The following is an 18,469-nucleotide window of genomic DNA, read 5'->3' as shown; positions in this document are numbered from 1 at the left end:
AATTATGAGGAAAATAAGAACTTTTGAATTTAAATCTACAATTTTAGAAAGGTAGTAGTAGTGGAAAATACTATTTTAAGAAATTAAATTCTTACATAATTGTTATATTGTTATTGTATTATTATTATTATTTCAGATAGTATAGCCTATATAAAGTATAGCCTACACTATTTTAAGGAGTTAATTATTTTTATTATCATTTAATTATTGTTTTTAATTTGTGTTTAATTTCCGGCCGAATGAGATCATTACAGTCCCTTATTAGAACGTTATTTCATGTGGTAGAAATGAAACATCTGTGCTGTTTTTATTTACATTAAAATACTAGTAATGTTTTTCCCTATTGTTTCTATCCGTTTTATCCGATTTGCTGCAGTGCAATGCACTGGCTGGAGACGCGCAGCGCGTGCGTGATGATGTGAGGAGTGACGACACGGCGCATCAAAGGCACGAGGCTGATAGAGCCGATCCGAAGCAGCTACGGCAGGGACCGCTCGAGACGCACCAGTGCACCGAATCCTGCGGAAAAAAAGATGTTCCAGTTCGGCGGCAGGGTGCGCGGCGTTCCCGCGCTCGTTTCTCTGATTCTGGTGGCGTTGGCGGCCGCATCAACTGATCTGTTTGACAACCAACTGGGCGATATCAATTACTGCAAAAAGCAATGCCAGATGTCCATCAAAAACAAAAGCCCCGCCAAAGTAAGTGTCACGTACCAGATGCTTTTGCAGTATATATGGTAACGGCCTGTGGAAAAAATGCGTTTTAATAGGATTTTGCGTTTACTACTGGTTCAGCAGAGTCGCAGCCATTTGCAGCAGACGTGAATAAATAAAGTATTTCCGCAATTGATAATCTCTATAGGGAACGTGCAGGGTTCGTTTTGACAAAACTGTTCTGCGCAAAGACACTGCGCAAAGATGGGAGCATTATTTGGCAGCATCTCGAACCAATTCTTAATCGATTCATGGATCTCTGCGTCCCAGTTCCTGGCAACGCATGGAAACGTTAACGTCACTTTGTATCCACCAAGAACAGGCCGAAAACGATGCTTTATGACGCATGAATTTAACGGTCAATGTAGAACTGTCTGGCTGTATCTGTCATTCGGATGTTTTTTAAACGCAACGAACGTTCTACGTTCCAAATGCGCAAAACTGAGCGCGCAATAGAAGCACGCGAGCGCGTCTCTATTGTTTGATGTTGGCCCATAAACGCTCGTAAAGACGTGGATTGATAATAGCTCCATATCCGAGGGCGACGTCGTTTAATTACGCTCGTTAAGCTTGTGTATAATCATGTGAAGGAATTGTTTTGTTTTATATATATATATATATATATATATATATATATATATATATATATATATATATATATATAGAAAATGAGATCCTTATTTTTCTTACTGCCTGCATCACTTCGCACTAGAGGTGGTGCATCCTTTGGGATGAGAATTAATTTGAACGATTTTTATTCTTAAAAATTCTAGCTTTAACTGCCCTTAAAAACTATTTTACAATAATTTGATATTAACATAACGGATATAACAATTACGCTACGTTTTAAGGATCGCAAAAGGTGTATTTTAATTAATAACTTCTCACATACTTTATAGAGACTCTAAAATGTAACTTTAATTCGTTCATTTTTATAGAATACTACCAAATCTCATTATGAAACGAATCGTAATTTATTTCAAGTGGAACATAATGAAAGTAATAAAGTTCTTGCAATTCAATAACCGCTCTTAACTAATTCATAAGTGACTGTGATAAACTAAAGATACATGGCTTTTGTGAACCATAATTCGTTAGAAAATCCGACTACATGAGTTGTATATTTTTAATTTATTATAAAGAAAATGGATCATATGAGTCATTGGTCCTGGATTTGAAGAAAAAAAAATCAATTTTATTTAGTTTCCTGTCAATTCTGAAAGTGATGTTGAAGGTTCTTGCAGGGTCAGGTGACTTCTGGTACTCTAAAGGTCATGAATTGACCTCCCAAGGGTTTGAATCGCCACACTTTGCCCTTCCGTCTTTAAACATCATCCAGTGCTCTGCTGTCTCTACCCACAATCAATCCTCGATTCTGATGTGCCCTTAGAAAAACCGCATGCATGTCACATCTTGCATAATCATTTTCAGGAACTCATATTGGATACTGCATTAAACATCCTTTGAGAAAACCTCCATGTGACCACAGCCTCCCTGTGGATAAAAGAAATCTGAACACCAATCAAAAGTTATTCTTGGAGTTAAAATACATTCTGAATGTAGCCTTTACCTTATTCTTACAGGACTCCATCATGAATGCCTGTCACCGGGGCTGCCGGCTCTACTCCATCTGCCAGTTTGTGAATGGAAATACAGGCATCAATACCAGCAAGGAAGAGTGTCAGGGAGGTATGAACAATTTTGACCAGTTTTGGGAAGTAGCTAACTAAAAGTGCCCAAACTACTAACTTAACTACATCAAACATGCTCACCTAAACAGTAAAGGTTTGTAAAGACAGATTAATTCTAGTCCTAAATGATCCTCTTACTCATATGTAGTGTTCAAATCATTCTCTTTTTTAATTAATTTAGCATTTTTTGCCTTTAATGTGATAGGACAAATCAGATATGACAGAAGGGGAAGTGGGGGGGGGTGCCCAAAGCCCAATTGCCCAATGACACTGTATGTCGACGTGCTGCCCACAAGGCTATTGGTGCAAACACGTCTTAATCATTGAACATGAACAGATGTTAAAAATACTCCCTGTACAATGTTTTGGACTCAGTTATGTAAATTGTATCTAACTACTTCAAATTATGATTAGCTTGTAGCTTGCCAAGCTACAGTTCTAGTTTCTTTCACCTTCAAGTAAAAATGTCTCATATTTCACACACAAAAAATTTATGGTACTGTACTCTTACTGTTGAAGTAACAGTAAATGTGACCGCATCTTGAAGGGATAGTTCACCAAAAAATGAAAATGATCCCATGAATTACTCCTCCTCAAGCCATCCTAGGAGTATATATCTTTTATCTTTCAGATGATTACAATCGGAGTTATATTAAAAATGTCCTGAATTTTCCAAGCTTTATAATGGCAGTGAATGGCTGTTGAGATTTTAAAGTCTAATAAAGTGCATCCATCCATCAAAAAAAGTGCTCCACATGGCTTCGGGGAGTTAATAAAGGCTTTCTGAATCAAATTGATGTGTTTGTGTCAGAAAAATATCCATATTTAAACTATTTTAAACCGTAATCTTTAGCTTCCACTTACTGTCGTGCACACATTCATGGGAGAGTGGCATTCCAGCGGATGATGTAGGACATAGGTGTAGCGTAAGCTCTGGTAAGAATATGCTATTAATACGCTAGAGATTACAGTTTATGAACTTTTAAATATCGATATTTTTCTTACACAAATGCATTGATGGAGCCATGTGAAGTACATTTTATGATGGATGGATGCAGTTTTTTGGGCTTCAAAATCTCGGCCACCATTCACTGCCATTATAAAGCCTGAAAGAACCAGTATTTTTTTTAATATAACTCTGATTGTGTTCTTCTGAGTGAAGAAAGTCATGTACACCTAGGATGGCTTGAGTCCAGTTTTTTTTGCCCCAAAATCTCTTGAGCTAATATCATAACTCGGATTTCAGTGCTTGTAGACACAAACTTACCAAGAGGACTTGAACACCGTTTAACATTTGCAAAAGTTTCCTGTCTATCATCAACAGTGTAATCATGTAGGAAACGCAGCTCACAAAAAAGTCACTTTCAAAGCAAGCTGCTCAATAAATCAGTGTGACCAACTTGAAACTGTGTGGAAATCATTCACCCTCACACACAATTCTGCATTGCTATTGAAATGCCTGGATTTCTTCAGCAAAAATTTGGCAAACAGTAAATGTGACCACCTTAACTTTCATTCTATTGCGGAATTCCCAATCATAGGCTCCATTTACACTGCATGGTTCAAGTGACCCAATTCCGATTTTTTCCCCTCATGTGACACAGATCGGATATGACCGGTGAACGTGTAAGCAAGAAAAAAAACGCATGAATTCCGATATTCTCAGATCGGATTCAAGCCTCATTCATATGCGGTAATAAATCGGATATGAATCGGATACGTGCATTTGCGTGTGCTATGTAAGCAGACAAATCGGATATTCCCCAGTAAATGCGAGTCGTACGTCATTAAAAAAGTGACATCAACTCAGGTGGACCGCACCAACTGAGATCACGTGACTTATTATAGGCGCGAAATTCGCCCAGGCTGCAACAAGGGCTCTCCTCTTTTTTTTTTTCGCCTTACGAGACCAATGTTTTGCTGATTTTTTTTGTTGACTTTTCTAAATATTGTGGACTGTATAATTTCATTTGCATCTGCATCCATTGTATTTCGTGCTGTTTTACTTCCTTTTCCGGGTCAGAACGTCTACGTTTGGTAGTTTCAGCAGTGTATAGTGTAAATGCAAAAATCGGATATGGGACACTTTTAAAAGATGATGTAAGCGAATATAGTCAGAAAATCGGATTTGGCCATCAAGACATGCAGTGTAAATGCAGTCAATATTTTGCTAAAAATCAGCAGAATAAGGAAAGTTTTGACCATACCTAAAGTCCTTTTTTTCTGTCTGAAATCTGTAATTATGATTCCAGCGCTTGTAAGTACAAACGTCCCAGGAGGACTCAAACAGCGCTTAAGAACCACTAAAATATATTGAATTGGTGCACACACATTCAAAAACTGTATCTTTTTGCCTGTCAAAATGCATTTGACGACACTTATATTTTGGAATGAAGTACACATGGCCCAAGGACATATACTGTAGAGCGTGCAGACAAGCTGATAGTGCTCATTTTTATCTAGAGATGGTATTGTGTGCTAGTGGCAAACAGAGCTGTCTGTGGAAAACTGCTAGGCATGAGGGAAGCTGTTTTATTGAAAATCAATCCTGCGCTTTCTGGTGCGGGAGGATGCTGCAGCTCAGATGTTTGTTGATATTGATGACTGCTTGACCGTGGGGAGGGCTGAATGGAGATGGAGCCGCTTGACAGGTATCGTTTATGTGTGTGTTCAGCATGCCAGGAGGCCTACAGTAAACTGCTGGAGCAGGAGGCGTGCAGCACGGGGTGTGCCAGCCAACCCGCTGAGCCGGAGATCAAACGGAGGAAGGTACGACTCTCGGTTGTTCCTTTTAGGCTTGCAGTGATGTTTTGACATCTCTATCAAACTCCATTAACTTTCTCTCGGCTTGATCTGCAGCTCAAGGCCCTGACCAACCGGCCCAAGCCCATCTCTGTTATGGATGCCGTGTCTAGCTGGTGCAATGACATCGTTAGCTCCGCCCAGAGCTTCATTTCTTCCACCTGGACTTTCTACCTGCAGGCTGATGATGGGAAGGTTGTTGTGTTTCAGGTTTGTCCATCGTTCTGAGTAAATCTCAACTGTGGTTCTCGACTAGTTTTGCTTTAAACAGTGACACAACTTTTGTTCAGTTTTGTTAAATAAAAAAATCCTGAAAACATTAATAATTCTACCATGAAATGCAAAAAATTTTATTTTAGTATTATTTATATGCCAAAATATTTATTCATATTTAGAATTAACTTTACCCCAGTTTTCTTTGGATTAGTAATTTTATGTAATCGTTTTCAGTTTTTTATTTTTTATTTAGGTTTTATATTTAAATATATATATATATATGAGACACAGAAAACATTTAATGAAAATGAGAAATGCTCATATATATATATATATATATATATATATATATATATATATATATATATATATATATATATTTATTTATTTATTCATTCATTCAGTCATTCAGTTAACAAAAATGTTTAATAGTATTAGTTTTAATTAACAGTAAAAATACTGAATTTATGTCTCAAAGAGTAAATATTTTTGTTTTAATTAGTTATTGCTTGAAACAATCTTTATACTTTGAGTTATGAGAAATGATGAGAAAAAACATCCCATTTGTAAGAAGTATAATTGCAACTAAATTTATGATGTTTTAATTTTAATGACATTTTTCTTTTTTTTACTCTCCTATCCGACAATATCATTAACATGATTTATAAAAAATATTATTATTAATATTAATTAATATTAATATTAAATATATTTTAATAATAAAAGTTTAATAAAATGTATAATATTTAATGATTTTGATTTTTTTTTTTATATTAAAATTAATGTATTTTTACACATTAAATATTAAATATTTCATTATTAACCAGACATAGACCAAATTCTTTAATCAAATGCTTTCAATGCTCTTGGCATCATAAATTAAGAATAAACAAGCAACAGCATTTTCTCCTCCATTTCAAATGTTTTTAATTTTATTAAATGCATTCAGCATTGTTTTTCCCTATGAGACCTGTGACCCATTTTTGAGTATCGCTGGTGTAGAAGATTCCACCAGTGACTCTCATGTGCTCTTGGTTTTCAAGATCTGGTATGTTTTATGAAGGTTGCGGTCACATCACTGCACTATTGGGATCATATGAGCACATGGGGCTGGTTCTTCAAAGATGTTAAATCAGAAACCTTATTCTCCCTGGAGGTCATCCAACCGTATCCATAGCCTGACATGTTTTTGTGAGATTCCTGCTGTTTCTAAACCAACTACAATCATTAGACGACCGCAAAAACATCTTGTGAATAAAGATAGTTATGTAAAAAATTCACTTCACAAAGTGTGACTTAAATAAACCAGAGCAAACAGAAATTTAGAAATTCATCATTACAAACCCATCCATGATTTCTCAGTTTAGTCGCAGCCCTGATAAATGTGTGTTTAACAGTCGAGACAGGAAAAGAGGCGAGAGAGAACCTCCACAGCCGTCCTGCGGCAGGCCTAGCCTGTATTTAGCGGTCAGCTGGAAGACAGCCAGCTCTAGTGAAGGACTGACACGGGCCAGAGATTGCACAAACTGTGAAAACCAGAGATTTAGCGGTAGCATCGTGCTACCTATGCGCTAAATCGAGCATATTGAATCAGAACTTTGTCCAAATAGCGAGACTCAATTTCTGGGGGAAGTGGAGCACTAATGATGGGCTTTTTGCCTCAGGCATCTAAACAGAGAAAGGAAAACAGATTGTTTTTCAACAGACCTGCTGTGGCGTGCATTTGGCCCAGATGATGCAGTTTTCAGTTACGTGAACCTCTGCACAACTGGAATAAAAATAGCACAGCATACAAAAACAGAATATGGAACTTTAGACTTGACGGGGTGTGAGCCGGATTTTGAAAGTTTCCTCCATAAATGTGATTTATGTTATAATCCGTTTGATTTTTGTGAGGAGCTAATGAAACGTATCTTGGGCGGAAAGTCTGGAGGGAATTCTTGCACTTCAGAAAGACCTTCCCCAAGTGCTTCCCACAGCACTGCACAAATTTCCCTGAAGTTGCATGTAGAAAAAAATCGGATAACTAGCAAGTAGTATTGGTAGAAACCAAATGTCAAATTCTTTCTGAACTCGCTTGTTCGGCTCTTTGATTGATGCTTGATGTTCTCCAGTGTAAGTTCTCCTGACGCTCCATGATTATAAATTTCATTTGAACATTTGTGGAAATATTTAGACATCCAAATAAAACCATAAAATGGGTATTTCTTAGACATTTTTTATAACAAATAATTCAGGCAATATGTTTGTGAATAGGAGTAGCGCTATGCAATTTTTTTAGGCTCAAATGTTAAATCTGGTTGTTTGCTTTTGCGAGTGGAATATTTTAGTTATGTAATGAATTTTAGCTTAATTGACACTTTTTATGTCAAAATGTTGATTACCAAAAAATTGTTTTGACTTATGCCTTGTTTTCTTTGAGAAGAAATGCACAGAGGAGAATCTGGCCAATTTTTTTTATAATTTAAAAGCATCTTTGAATTTTATAAGCAATTACACAAATGTTTCGGCGTATTATTTCAGCTGCTGTTTAAATCATTGTACAGTAGTTGAAGTTTGTTTAAAAACTGGATATAACTTTACACAAAAGGTTAGTAAGCATTTTTCCACTCTAAAATCATGTTAACAGGCATATTGTTTACGTCTTGTGGTTGTACAAGTGAAACCCATTGGCTTCCATAAATACCTCTGTAATCCAGATATTTGGTTTTTTTTATTAAAATAAAAAAAGCCATATAAAAATCCCCCAATACCCAAGATATACGCTATGATCTGCAGCCTAGTTTCACATCAGTACCAGGCGGACATTTGACATTGGTTACGCTGCAGTCTGGGCTTAATGTTTGTCCGTTCTGTCCAGGGTTTTGATGAGTCCCTCAGAGTTAATCAACAGGAATCAGACTATTTCCTCCGAGCTGAAGGGTAAACACGACTCGTTTCTGAATAGCCACTGATTGGTGCGATGGATTTTTGTTTGGAAGGAGGTCGCCCATCTTGTTTAAATTCTGGTCCAGTTCAATGTGGATGGCCTCTACATGTGAAAAGATGAGTTTGGAGAAAGCAAGCAAATTCCTAATAAGGGAAATGGGATTGTTTACTATGAAGTCAACAATCTCGGCCTCGTCTTCTTGGCAGTCTCGTAAGCTGCATTGATCACCTTTGGCGAGTTTTGCGGTAATGCGAGACAGATGCACATCAGACCGCTTTCACTAATGGCAAGATTCCATTGGTCTGTGGCCAGTCAACATTAACTTCCTCAGATGTTCATTTTTCCCCCTTTTGATTCTCATCCCTTGCTGACATCTGGATTCAATATTTTTGACAGCATCCCTTTCAATTAACGCAACTGCGAGATTCAAGCTTTTCGCAGAGCTAAATTGCCCATACTATGTTGCATTTCATGACTTCATGTTTTCCCATGTTTGTTTATCTAAAGAATTAGTTCATCCAAAAATTGGAATTCTGTATGCATCCTTGTGTTGTTAAAAACCAATATGACATTTTCTCAATGGAACACAAACCAAAAGTTTTTGACATGTGACCTTTCTTTTCCATATGATGTAAACACCATTCATAAAGGATGCAAAAAAACAATAAAAGTGGATCTTTCGCTATATATGTTTTTTGCAAATCTTGCAATAGCTTTGTGGAACAAAGCAAAATTCAGCCAATAGGTTATTCCAATTCGCAAAACCAGTCTGGGGTGCCTCTCCGAAAAACATTGTTTGAAAGTCATTAGCAATGTAGTTCCGAAACAAAGTTCCTATAAACATTCGCAAACAATATCGTAAAGTTGTGTGGCTGAAACTATAGCTCTAGGCTTTTAGTGGTTTGAAATGTAGTTTTTTGTTAGTACAACATGTGGACTTAATTTATGGTGCCCTTGAGCAAAATACGTAAGCTAACATGTAGTGCTGTCTAGGTAGTAATGGAGTTATTTTCTTTCATTTCATACATATACTAATTTAATTCAGTTTTTTTTTTAGTTTGTCAAAAGAATAAAAGCACAGTTACCAGTTAGTATGTGTGAATGTGCTCTAGTACCACGATTGAATCAATCATCTGAAATAAAGCAAAACATAGTGATTTGGTGTAAATTAAGCGCAGGGGAGAGGGCAAAAGAAAACACAGGTCACAAATTTGAAATACAGATTGAGGATTTGTAAAGAAAAATGTCTGAGGATTTGCTGTAAACCAAATTTGGTTTTCGCGAGACTTTCACCAGAACTTACGGTACACATACACTAGAGCCCGACCGATATGGATTTTTGGGGGCCGATGCCGATGCCGATATTAACTCGAAAAGAGCCGATTTATAAGCCGATATTTTGATTTTGAAAATAAACTGGATATTAGACCCATTTCCTATAAGCTGCACTTACATAACATTCAATGGCAAAATATCTGCCTGTTCTATGTATGTGGGCTGTATAAACCATTTTCCAGAAGGGATTTATGTTTAAAAAATACGGTCTCAATCACTAAACAATTGCACATCAAAAGTATATATTTTTTAACGATCAAAAAACAGTCTGATTTTAAACATTTAACACTTTTACTTTCTTCCAGTTGAAGCTGATTTTAACAGTCTGTGTGTGTACTGTAAATAAATTATAATACTAAAGTTAAAGTTAAAGTATTTGCAGAAGTAGTCCCACACTTTTGCTGCTACATCATTCACCTTTTTCAGCCATCTGTAGGGCAGAAAGAGAGACATAGAAAGAATAAGCATGTGTATTAATAATATCACCATGTATCATTACTCATGTCATCATTAGAATTATAATAATAATAAACAGGGATCTCCTACATAGGCAAAAATGAGAAATATATATATATATTTTTATTTGTCAAGCAATAGGTATTAACCTCCTTATATTTAACAATATTATTTCAACATTTTCCTGTTATGTCTGTAAAGCTGCTTTGAAACAATATGTAAGAAAAAAAAAGAAAAGAAAAAAGCGCTTGTTCAGCTCACATTTATTTACATGTCCCCTGTGATTTAATCATTTCTGACGCACCTACTGTAGTTACTGTAACTACACTATATTTGCTCTCACAGACACATTCACAACGGACCCGTATATCTTCTCCTCTTCTCTTTGTGCAGTCTGAATCAAAATGGTTAACGTTAGTGCCATGAACACACCGCTGTCAATTTTGAGAAGAACCACCTTCAAACAAGTTAATAGCAAGCATTTAAGGGGCCTGCTAAAAAGGAAGCTATATTAGCGTTAGAGTAACGTAACCAGCCTGAATTCACCAAATTGTTCCCTGGGCCTGAGGGTAGCCTCTTCTTCCTTGCTTCTCTCTTAATTCTCATCAGCAGGACTAGCGCTATCGCTCGCTTCTTACAACGGGACAGATACATGTTTGCTGCTGACCGAAAAGAGGAACAACAGACTATGAAAGAGCTCTCGCTAAAAGTTTTTAAAACTCCGCCTACGCCATAGCGCAGAGCAGGGCAAATCGCGTTGTATCTGAAGGGCAACGCTAAACCCAGCGGCCAAGCGCTGTGCATACCGCGTCCTGTGTGAAAGGCCCATTACGCGGTCATTATGTGGGAAACACACCGCAATAGAATAAGAAGTGATAATGATAGGACCGTTAACTAGAACTACCACACCGTTTTTATATACAGTGTATGAACTAAATCTACAATCATTTCACATGACGAACGACAGACTCACCTGGGTGGCTTGGCTGATCGCTTTCTTCTTTGTGGATTTCTGGCGCTGTTGCAACTCTGGAGCTGCAGACCGCCCTCTGGTGGGCAAACTATGCAACACTCATAACATGAGTGAAGAATATGAGACTGTTTCTCATGTTTCATCGGCCGTTATAAACGCCGATGCCGATTTAAATGCAATTAGCTCATATCGGCCGATAATATCGGCCGGGCTCTAACATACACCCTCTACGTCATCTGCTGCAAAACCACTCTCATGAACGTGGGTATGACAGTTAGCAGAGGTTAGAAGTAAGTTATTTTAAATATGCATATTTTTCATACACAAACTCATCACTTCACTTCAGAAGGCCTTTATTAAACCCTGGAGCCGTATGGAGTATACTTTATGATGGATGGATGGACTTTTTTGGCCTTCAAAATCTCGACACCCATTCACTGCCATTATGAATCTTGAAAGAGCCAGGACATTTTTTTTTTTTTTTTTACTCTGATTGTATTTTTCTGAAAGAATAAAGTCTTAAGCCCTATTCGGACGGGACTAGTTTCCTAAACTACATTTGAGTTTCGATTCTTACCACCTGACGTCTGTGATTTTCATGTACCAATTCGGACGGGACTAAAATCTCTGTGTTTATTACAGAGGTGGGAGGGTCTGATTTGTGCATCTGGGCGTCACAGGGATCACGCGCTCTGTATGCGTGCATTGCATTCATTCAGAAGGATTGGTATTAGTATTATTACACACTAAATACTAAATGGTTAGTATAGTAAAATCATGTTAATGTGTGTTTTTTTTTTTTTTGTGTAGTAGGCTAAACCTACCATGTTTAATTTTCATAAAGGTACATGTAATTAACACATTATGTAACTGAGTGGATAAATGAACGTGAGTAATCTGATGCTGATATTACAATAGCCGGTATTAATGGTTTATGTGATCTTGCTCGATTTTATTATTTTTATTATTTTTGTATTATTATTTCTTTGTCTGTAAGCAATATATCAAACATTCGCGTGGTAAGAGCATCTGCGGTAATTCACGTTGGCCAAAACACGCAAGGAAATGCGTTGTGAAATAAAATATCACCAGCAATCACAGACATTCGCATTCAGACAGGGATTAGTTTTCTCAGACAATCACTGAGTTTGCTGAAAAACAGTAGCTGATTTGCTCTGGGAATATCACAGAGGTTGTGTGAGGAAAAACACAGACGTAGCAGATTCGGACGAGAAATCATGGGGTCATTTTCATTTTTGGCTGAACCACCCCTTTAAGCAGCGAGTTGCGCTGTTGTGCATGAAAAGCACCCTTGAATTTTTTCATTAAGCCAACCTATTTAGTCCTCAAGATCAATATAGTGTATGTCATACAAAGATCTTTTATGATACTTTTACCCTTTTTGATGCTTGAAAGCTTCACTCCCTGTAATTGCTGTAATTCACTGTAATTGCATAAAAAAGCGCATAGAAAACAGACTTCAGATTTTCTCCCCGCAGAAGAAAGTCATATGGCTTTAGAACATGATGAGGGTGAGTAAATGATGACAGCATTTTCATTTCGTCTGAACTATTCCTTTAATCTTTAGAAATTAAGATTGGACACACCAGTCAGTTATACATATGTAAAAAGTACAATCCCAATGTACTCCTTATGCGTCCAGTTACAGACTATTACACTGAAGAAATAACATGACACTCCAAACAGTTCCTTGCATTCTCATCTACCGCGGCTTGACATGGAAAACCATGTGTGTTTGCCTCTCTGTGGTCATTTTGGAGCCTCTCTAGAGAGGTTATCTCAGAGGTCCGCTCTGCTGAGCCCGATTTAGAAGAACTCAGTGGAAGAAAGCAAAAATCTCTCTTTAATAAGATCTCAAGGGGGAACTAAAGAAACATAGTCTGAAAAAACATGTACTAATTTACACATACAGATGGAGGGCAGAACGGGACACATCTAGTTGTAGACTAATGAGACAGATTTCAAATCACATCCTTTGGATCCTGCTTGAAAGTGGCCGCTTACAAGCTCTTATCCAAGTCAAGAAGTTCCCTCGCTTTCGTCAGAGTTGGCGTCTAGTGCTCTGTTTGACCAGCGTGGCTTAGCACCGCCAGACAGCCACGTAATTGAGAGGGGAATGAGGGACTCAGTTAACGTGTAGTTCCTGCATGGTTTCTCAAGTCGGAAGCTGCTGACTGTAGCTTTTAAGGATTCTTGAATGGGTTAAACCAAAATGTTGACTTGTCCGTCTTATGCCATGTCCTTACCGGGTGCAACTTGACAACAATTGAATAGGAAGTAGTATGTCTTTTAGAGCACTAATGCTTTGCGAAGAGCCAAAATCGCAGCCAATTAGACAATATTTGGTATTCACTAAACAGGTATTATATGTCAAGCAGGATTCGGCCAATGAGATTCCACTGTGGGCGTGGCTACCAGGTGCAACACAAACATAAAAGTAAACAAAAATATGCAAATATATGAGAACACATTAGCAGGTTATAAAATTAGTTAAACATCTAAGATTTCTGTCACAAAATACTTATGATTGTTATAATATAAAATGTACAAAAATGAAAATATGATCCTTTAGAAATCATTCTAGTAGCTAATTCTAATTTATTTAGGAAAATAGAAACAGCGCTGTATATACCTCAGCTATTATTTAAATATAAATAAAATTTTCTTGACCCCAACTATTTCAAATCGACCAAACATCACTGTAATGACATCAAATCAGGTGTGACACTTTTATCAGTGATTACTCTTGGGATTCTGTTTCAGCTCATTCTAGGTGTACGTGATGCAGACGCAAGCACGAGCTGCATTAGCAGCTAGTTTTGCTCCTATTTTTGAAACGTGCCCTCGACGTCATCGTAAATAACTGTGCTATTCATCATCTGTATGTTTGTAAGAATCAGAGCATTTTTATGTCACTCTGCAAATTGTATTTCTGCTTTGCCGCTCTGTGCATGATTGTGTTGAAATCCTCACCACAACAAAACGTTCACATACCCAACCGTTTCATTCAGAAGCCTTTCTGCTGAGTAAATCCCATAATGCTGTTTCCTGCCCTTGACATTGTGTTTGTTGATTCTCCCAGAGCCAGCCAGAGATTGAGTACTCCTTGCCTGAGTTACAAGCCCCACGCTCCAATGTGGTCGACAAACCCTGGCCCAAAGTCAACTCCCACACACAGCGGCCACATACTGGTAAGAGTGACCGCTTTCACCCCAGATGCTTGCTGACAGCTTTCCTTTTTTTCCTCTGAAAGCTCATTTAAGAGGAGCCAAGGACCAGAGCTTGAGCTTTGTGTTTCATTTGCAACACATCCGGTGCCGCGCCACTGTAGTTCGTCCAAAGCTGGAGGGTCATAAAATCAATGTCCACATGTTGAAAGTGCTGCCTCTGCATCCTTCCAGGTGGGCGGTCACATGGGGAGAGGAATGCGGCGAAATCTGTGGCGAAAGCAAAGCATGTCAACCAACATGCCGAGGACCCAGCTGCTGAGCACGACTTCCTGGGCTGTATGTCAAGGTGAAAGGGACTTTTTTAAATGTTCAAACAGCTTAATGGTCCAATGATCGTGTACATAGAAAATTTAGTGTTGTTATGTCACAGTAAATTTTTTTTTAAACATTTTGATCTTTTGATGACATTTAAAAAAATATATATACATTTTTATATTTATATTTTTTATTTAGTACTTTCCTGAGTAAGATATTGTACATATACCACATATACCACAACACAAAAAAAAATTCTGCAATTATTAAAATAACCCCATTCATAAGTTTGGGAACCCTTAGTTCTTAATACTTTGTGTGTTTACCTGATGATCCACGACTGTCTTTCTGTTTTGTGATGGTTGTGCATGAGTCCCTTGTTTGTTCTGAACAGTTAAACTGAGAACTGTTCTTCAGAAAAATCCTCCATGTCCTGCAGATTCTTCAGATGTTTTGACTAGTTATTGATGTGTGTGTGTGTGTGTGTATGGATGGATGTTATTTGTTAACCTCATATGAGCTGTGTTACTGTCAATCTTGGCCAGGACGCTCTTGTAAAACAGATTTATAATCACATTGTTAAATAAATAAATAAATTATGTATAATAAATGTATACATTGTGTATTAGGGCTATAGAGTTTTGAATATTCTGCGAATTAAAAAAAGAATCCACATTCGAACGTTGCATTTGAATTTTAGGTCTGCGTCAGCCATCAGGCAGCCTTATCAGTGGAGCACGAAATGTCTCAAGACTTTATGGCGTTTTTTCCCATACCACTGTATCTCATGTTTTTAAATGAAGAAAGTAGCCTACTCTCTGTGATTGGTTTTGTATTAAACTTTACATACACGCATGGTCCTGTTTTATAAGTTTTTCTAATTGTTTAAGAAACTTTATTAATTATATATGGTTAAAAAACATTATTTTAAACCTTATGCAATTTTTTTCATAAATATTATGTGCATAATATTTTACCTGATGCACCCTCTTGTGGCCTCAGGAGGGATGCCAAAAGCTTTTCCCCCCTAACTGAAATTGTGCAGTTTAATTTAAATATAATATTTAAGTAGCAAATTCGAATTTAGTTTTTCAGTCATTTTGACGGCCCTAATATGTATTAGTGTGTACTGAAAAGGTTATTAGTATGTTATTGAATGCCTTATTTAAAAATAATACAAAAGTAGAGAAATAATGTATTTCTATCATTTCTGTAATTTGTAGAAATTATGTAATAAGCATTAGTGTCATAATTTCTTAATATATACATCATCAATGTGATTTCCCTAGGCGCTCAGGATTGCCGCGTTGGATTTTAGCAGCTTGTCTCTTCCTGTCTATAATGGTGATGCTGTGGCTGAGCTGTGCCAGTCTGGTCACGGCACCCGAGCAGCACGTCAGGACTCAGGTACCGTTCATTCATCATAGAAATACAAGCCAGACAAAGAGAGAATATTTCTTTAAATGGATGAGTTGGAGCAGAAGAGAAGCAGCCAACAATATCCAGCATATATAAATGGACTTCTTCAAAATGTGGCTACTTGAAATAAGCATTTTGAATACATAATTTGGTCAATTAAATGTTGATAATCAATGTTATATCTACAGCTTAGCATCAACGGAGATAAAGAGTACATTGATGACACCCAGAAGGTCAACCCCTATCACTTGACACCAGTGATCGCAATGACAATCGGCCAATCGGAGGAGAGCAAGGAGGCGGGGCCACTTCCGGTCAAGGTTGACCTCAGCAAAACATCGCTGTAGAAGCACTGAAGAGGTCGATACTTTTGACAACTAGGGTTCAACTCATCTCCAGAGCTATTTCTCGCAATTTAAGAGGAAGTTACATTGTTTTTCTATTTACAAAAAACATGCATGATGACATTTATTATATCGGTTATGACGTAAGTCCTGTCTGAATACTAGTCTTCTCACTGAATTTGAAAAACCTCATGGAATTGTAGTATAGGTGCTTGTTCACATAATGTACTAACACATTTTTGACTATAATGTATACATACACTAGAGCTCACGAAGAACTTCGCAACTAGTTTCTTATCGCTGTTGTAATACGTTTTTTTTTTAATTTACTAAAAAAGCACATTGTATAAACACTGGCTCAGATGGTAGATTGTGCTACAACCTCAAAAGAAGAGCAGGGCTGTTTGTCAAGCTTTGGCGTTTAGATACTACAGTGAACGTTTAGTTTTACGATGAATACTTTCGAAGCGCCCCTCCCCGTTATTAATTAGCGTCACATTTGAACTGGAAGATGAGCTTTGAAGGTGTAATCTGTCAGAGAGAGTCGCACTCCTAGATTCTCACTTTGATGTGAAACGAGCAACGGAAAAACCAGACGCAACCAATTAGCGAAAGATCTGCTTTCGTAACAACGTTTACAAAACATGAATGCGTCCTTTGAACTGATATGTAATCAAACTGACAAGGACTCTTAATTACTTTACAGATTGTGAATGCGGTAGTAAAATAAAAATTTTGTTCAGTTGTATAGTTAAAATTAAAAAACAGTCTTTATAGGCTTTAGGATATTTTGTGTGCGAGCAGGTATTGAGGGAGATTTTCATATGCATATTTATGCATCCATAATAAGCCTGACTAAACTACTCTCATTCATGTCAAGGAAGCATGATGTGTATTTATTTATTTATGTATTTATTCGAAGCTTAAAGCATATGCCTGTAGTCTTTCATCTCTCATTTCATGAGGCATAATTGTAAATTTATTCCCAACATAAACCATTATAGAGAGGAAAAATGCTTGCTGTCCAGACTGAATGTGAATTGTTGTATTATTCCAAAGCCTTTCCCCCTTATATTCTTCATCTCTGCCCGAAAAAGCGATGTGGTGGAGTTGGGGCGGGTTTTGAACACCTAGTACCAAGCTTTGGCAAATATCTTTTGTAACTAGACTGTAGAATTGACAGGCTTTCATGGCACTATTTGTCTTGTGCTGCTATTTTTCCCCATTGAAGCTAAGTCACAGTGCATGCTAGTACGCTATGAGTAGGAGACGTAGAATATATCGTCCCATCTATTTTGGAAACAAACTGCTGTACGCTTGTGATCTTTGTGTTTTTGCTTAATGTTCAGTAGGCATTGTAATTATGACCATAGATTACTAAGAAATCAAGAGTCGGGGATACCTTAATAAGCCATTTAATATCTACTGGTTCATCGTCAATGTATGAAATACAAGTAATATCTTTGGTTTCTCTCTTTTGAACAGTTTCCCATAAGATACTCCATCATATCAGACGAATAAAGTGTTTTCATGTTGTAATTAAGCTGGTGTGGGTCAAGTTCCTGTTCAAATAAATTCTGTCAATATTAAGGTAAAATGTTATGTATATGACTATACATCAGTATTTATTATTACAGGCATTTAATAATTTAATTTTATACATTGGGAGTAATGGGAATGCTGTCTCACCTTGGTCTGAAAATGGTTAAAGACCCATTGGGTTACAGTACATGATAATTACAAGAATATTAGTCACTGTATATTTCAAGAAAAGGTGTTTGAAATTGACTTTCTTCATCCATTACAACCATATTCTGTCATTCAAGTCATCTGCACACTTTTAAAGTCAAATTTCACTGTAATTGTATTAAATCATTAACCACAAGGGGGAGCTTTAGGGTCTATAGAGCTTCAGGTTACTGGAATTACGTTGCTTTTTTGATACAAATTATTTTTATATAACTAATTTTCTTACTATTTACTAATAATTCTTTAAATGTGATTTTTAGCCTATAGTGGAACCTACAATGCTTGATGGTGTGAGGTATATGTTATTGCAAACGTGTGCATTCCCACTATATCCGC

General features: G+C 37.0%; 1 protein-coding gene across 2 annotated transcripts; it reads left to right on the top strand.

The window, feature by feature from the left end:
* The first annotated feature begins 412 nt into the window (after window positions 1-412).
* tmem59l (transmembrane protein 59-like) lies at window positions 413-17,927 on the top strand. Of its 2 annotated transcripts, XM_026197524.1 has the most exons (9): window positions 413-698; window positions 2,297-2,402; window positions 5,079-5,173; window positions 5,264-5,416; window positions 14,219-14,327; window positions 14,538-14,652; window positions 15,911-16,028; window positions 16,229-16,400; window positions 17,870-17,927. In XM_026197524.1, the coding sequence occupies exons 1-8, from the start codon at window positions 534-536 to the stop codon at window positions 16,385-16,387; spliced, it is 1,020 nt and encodes a 339-aa protein (XP_026053309.1). In that variant the 5' UTR covers window positions 413-533; the 3' UTR covers window positions 16,388-16,400; window positions 17,870-17,927. The 2 variants fall into 2 exon arrangements, with proteins under 2 accessions (XP_026053309.1, XP_026053308.1); XM_026197523.1 differs by lacking the exon at window positions 17,870-17,927 and having other exon boundaries at window positions 16,229-16,697.
* The last annotated feature ends 542 nt before the right edge of the window (window positions 17,928-18,469 follow it).

Source organism: Carassius auratus, chromosome 22, assembly GCF_003368295.1.
Source record: "Carassius auratus strain Wakin chromosome 22, ASM336829v1, whole genome shotgun sequence".
NCBI lineage: Eukaryota > Metazoa > Chordata > Actinopteri > Cypriniformes > Cyprinidae > Carassius > Carassius auratus.
Note: the sequence above shows the minus strand (reverse complement) of the source record. Positions and strands in the feature narration are given on the sequence as shown.

Bases quoted from the DNA above. Each gene is read 5' to 3' on its own strand.
- tmem59l (XM_026197524.1), top strand. From the start codon at position 534: ATGTTCCAGTTCGGCGGCAGGGTGCGCGGCGTTCCCGCGCTCGTTTCT. The intron at 2,403-5,078 runs GTATGAACAATT...GTGTGTGTTCAG, and splicing joins CAAGGAAGAGTGTCAGGGAG to CATGCCAGGAGGCCTACAGT. The intron at 14,653-15,910 runs GTGAAAGGGACT...TGATTTCCCTAG, and splicing joins TTCCTGGGCTGTATGTCAAG to GCGCTCAGGATTGCCGCGTT.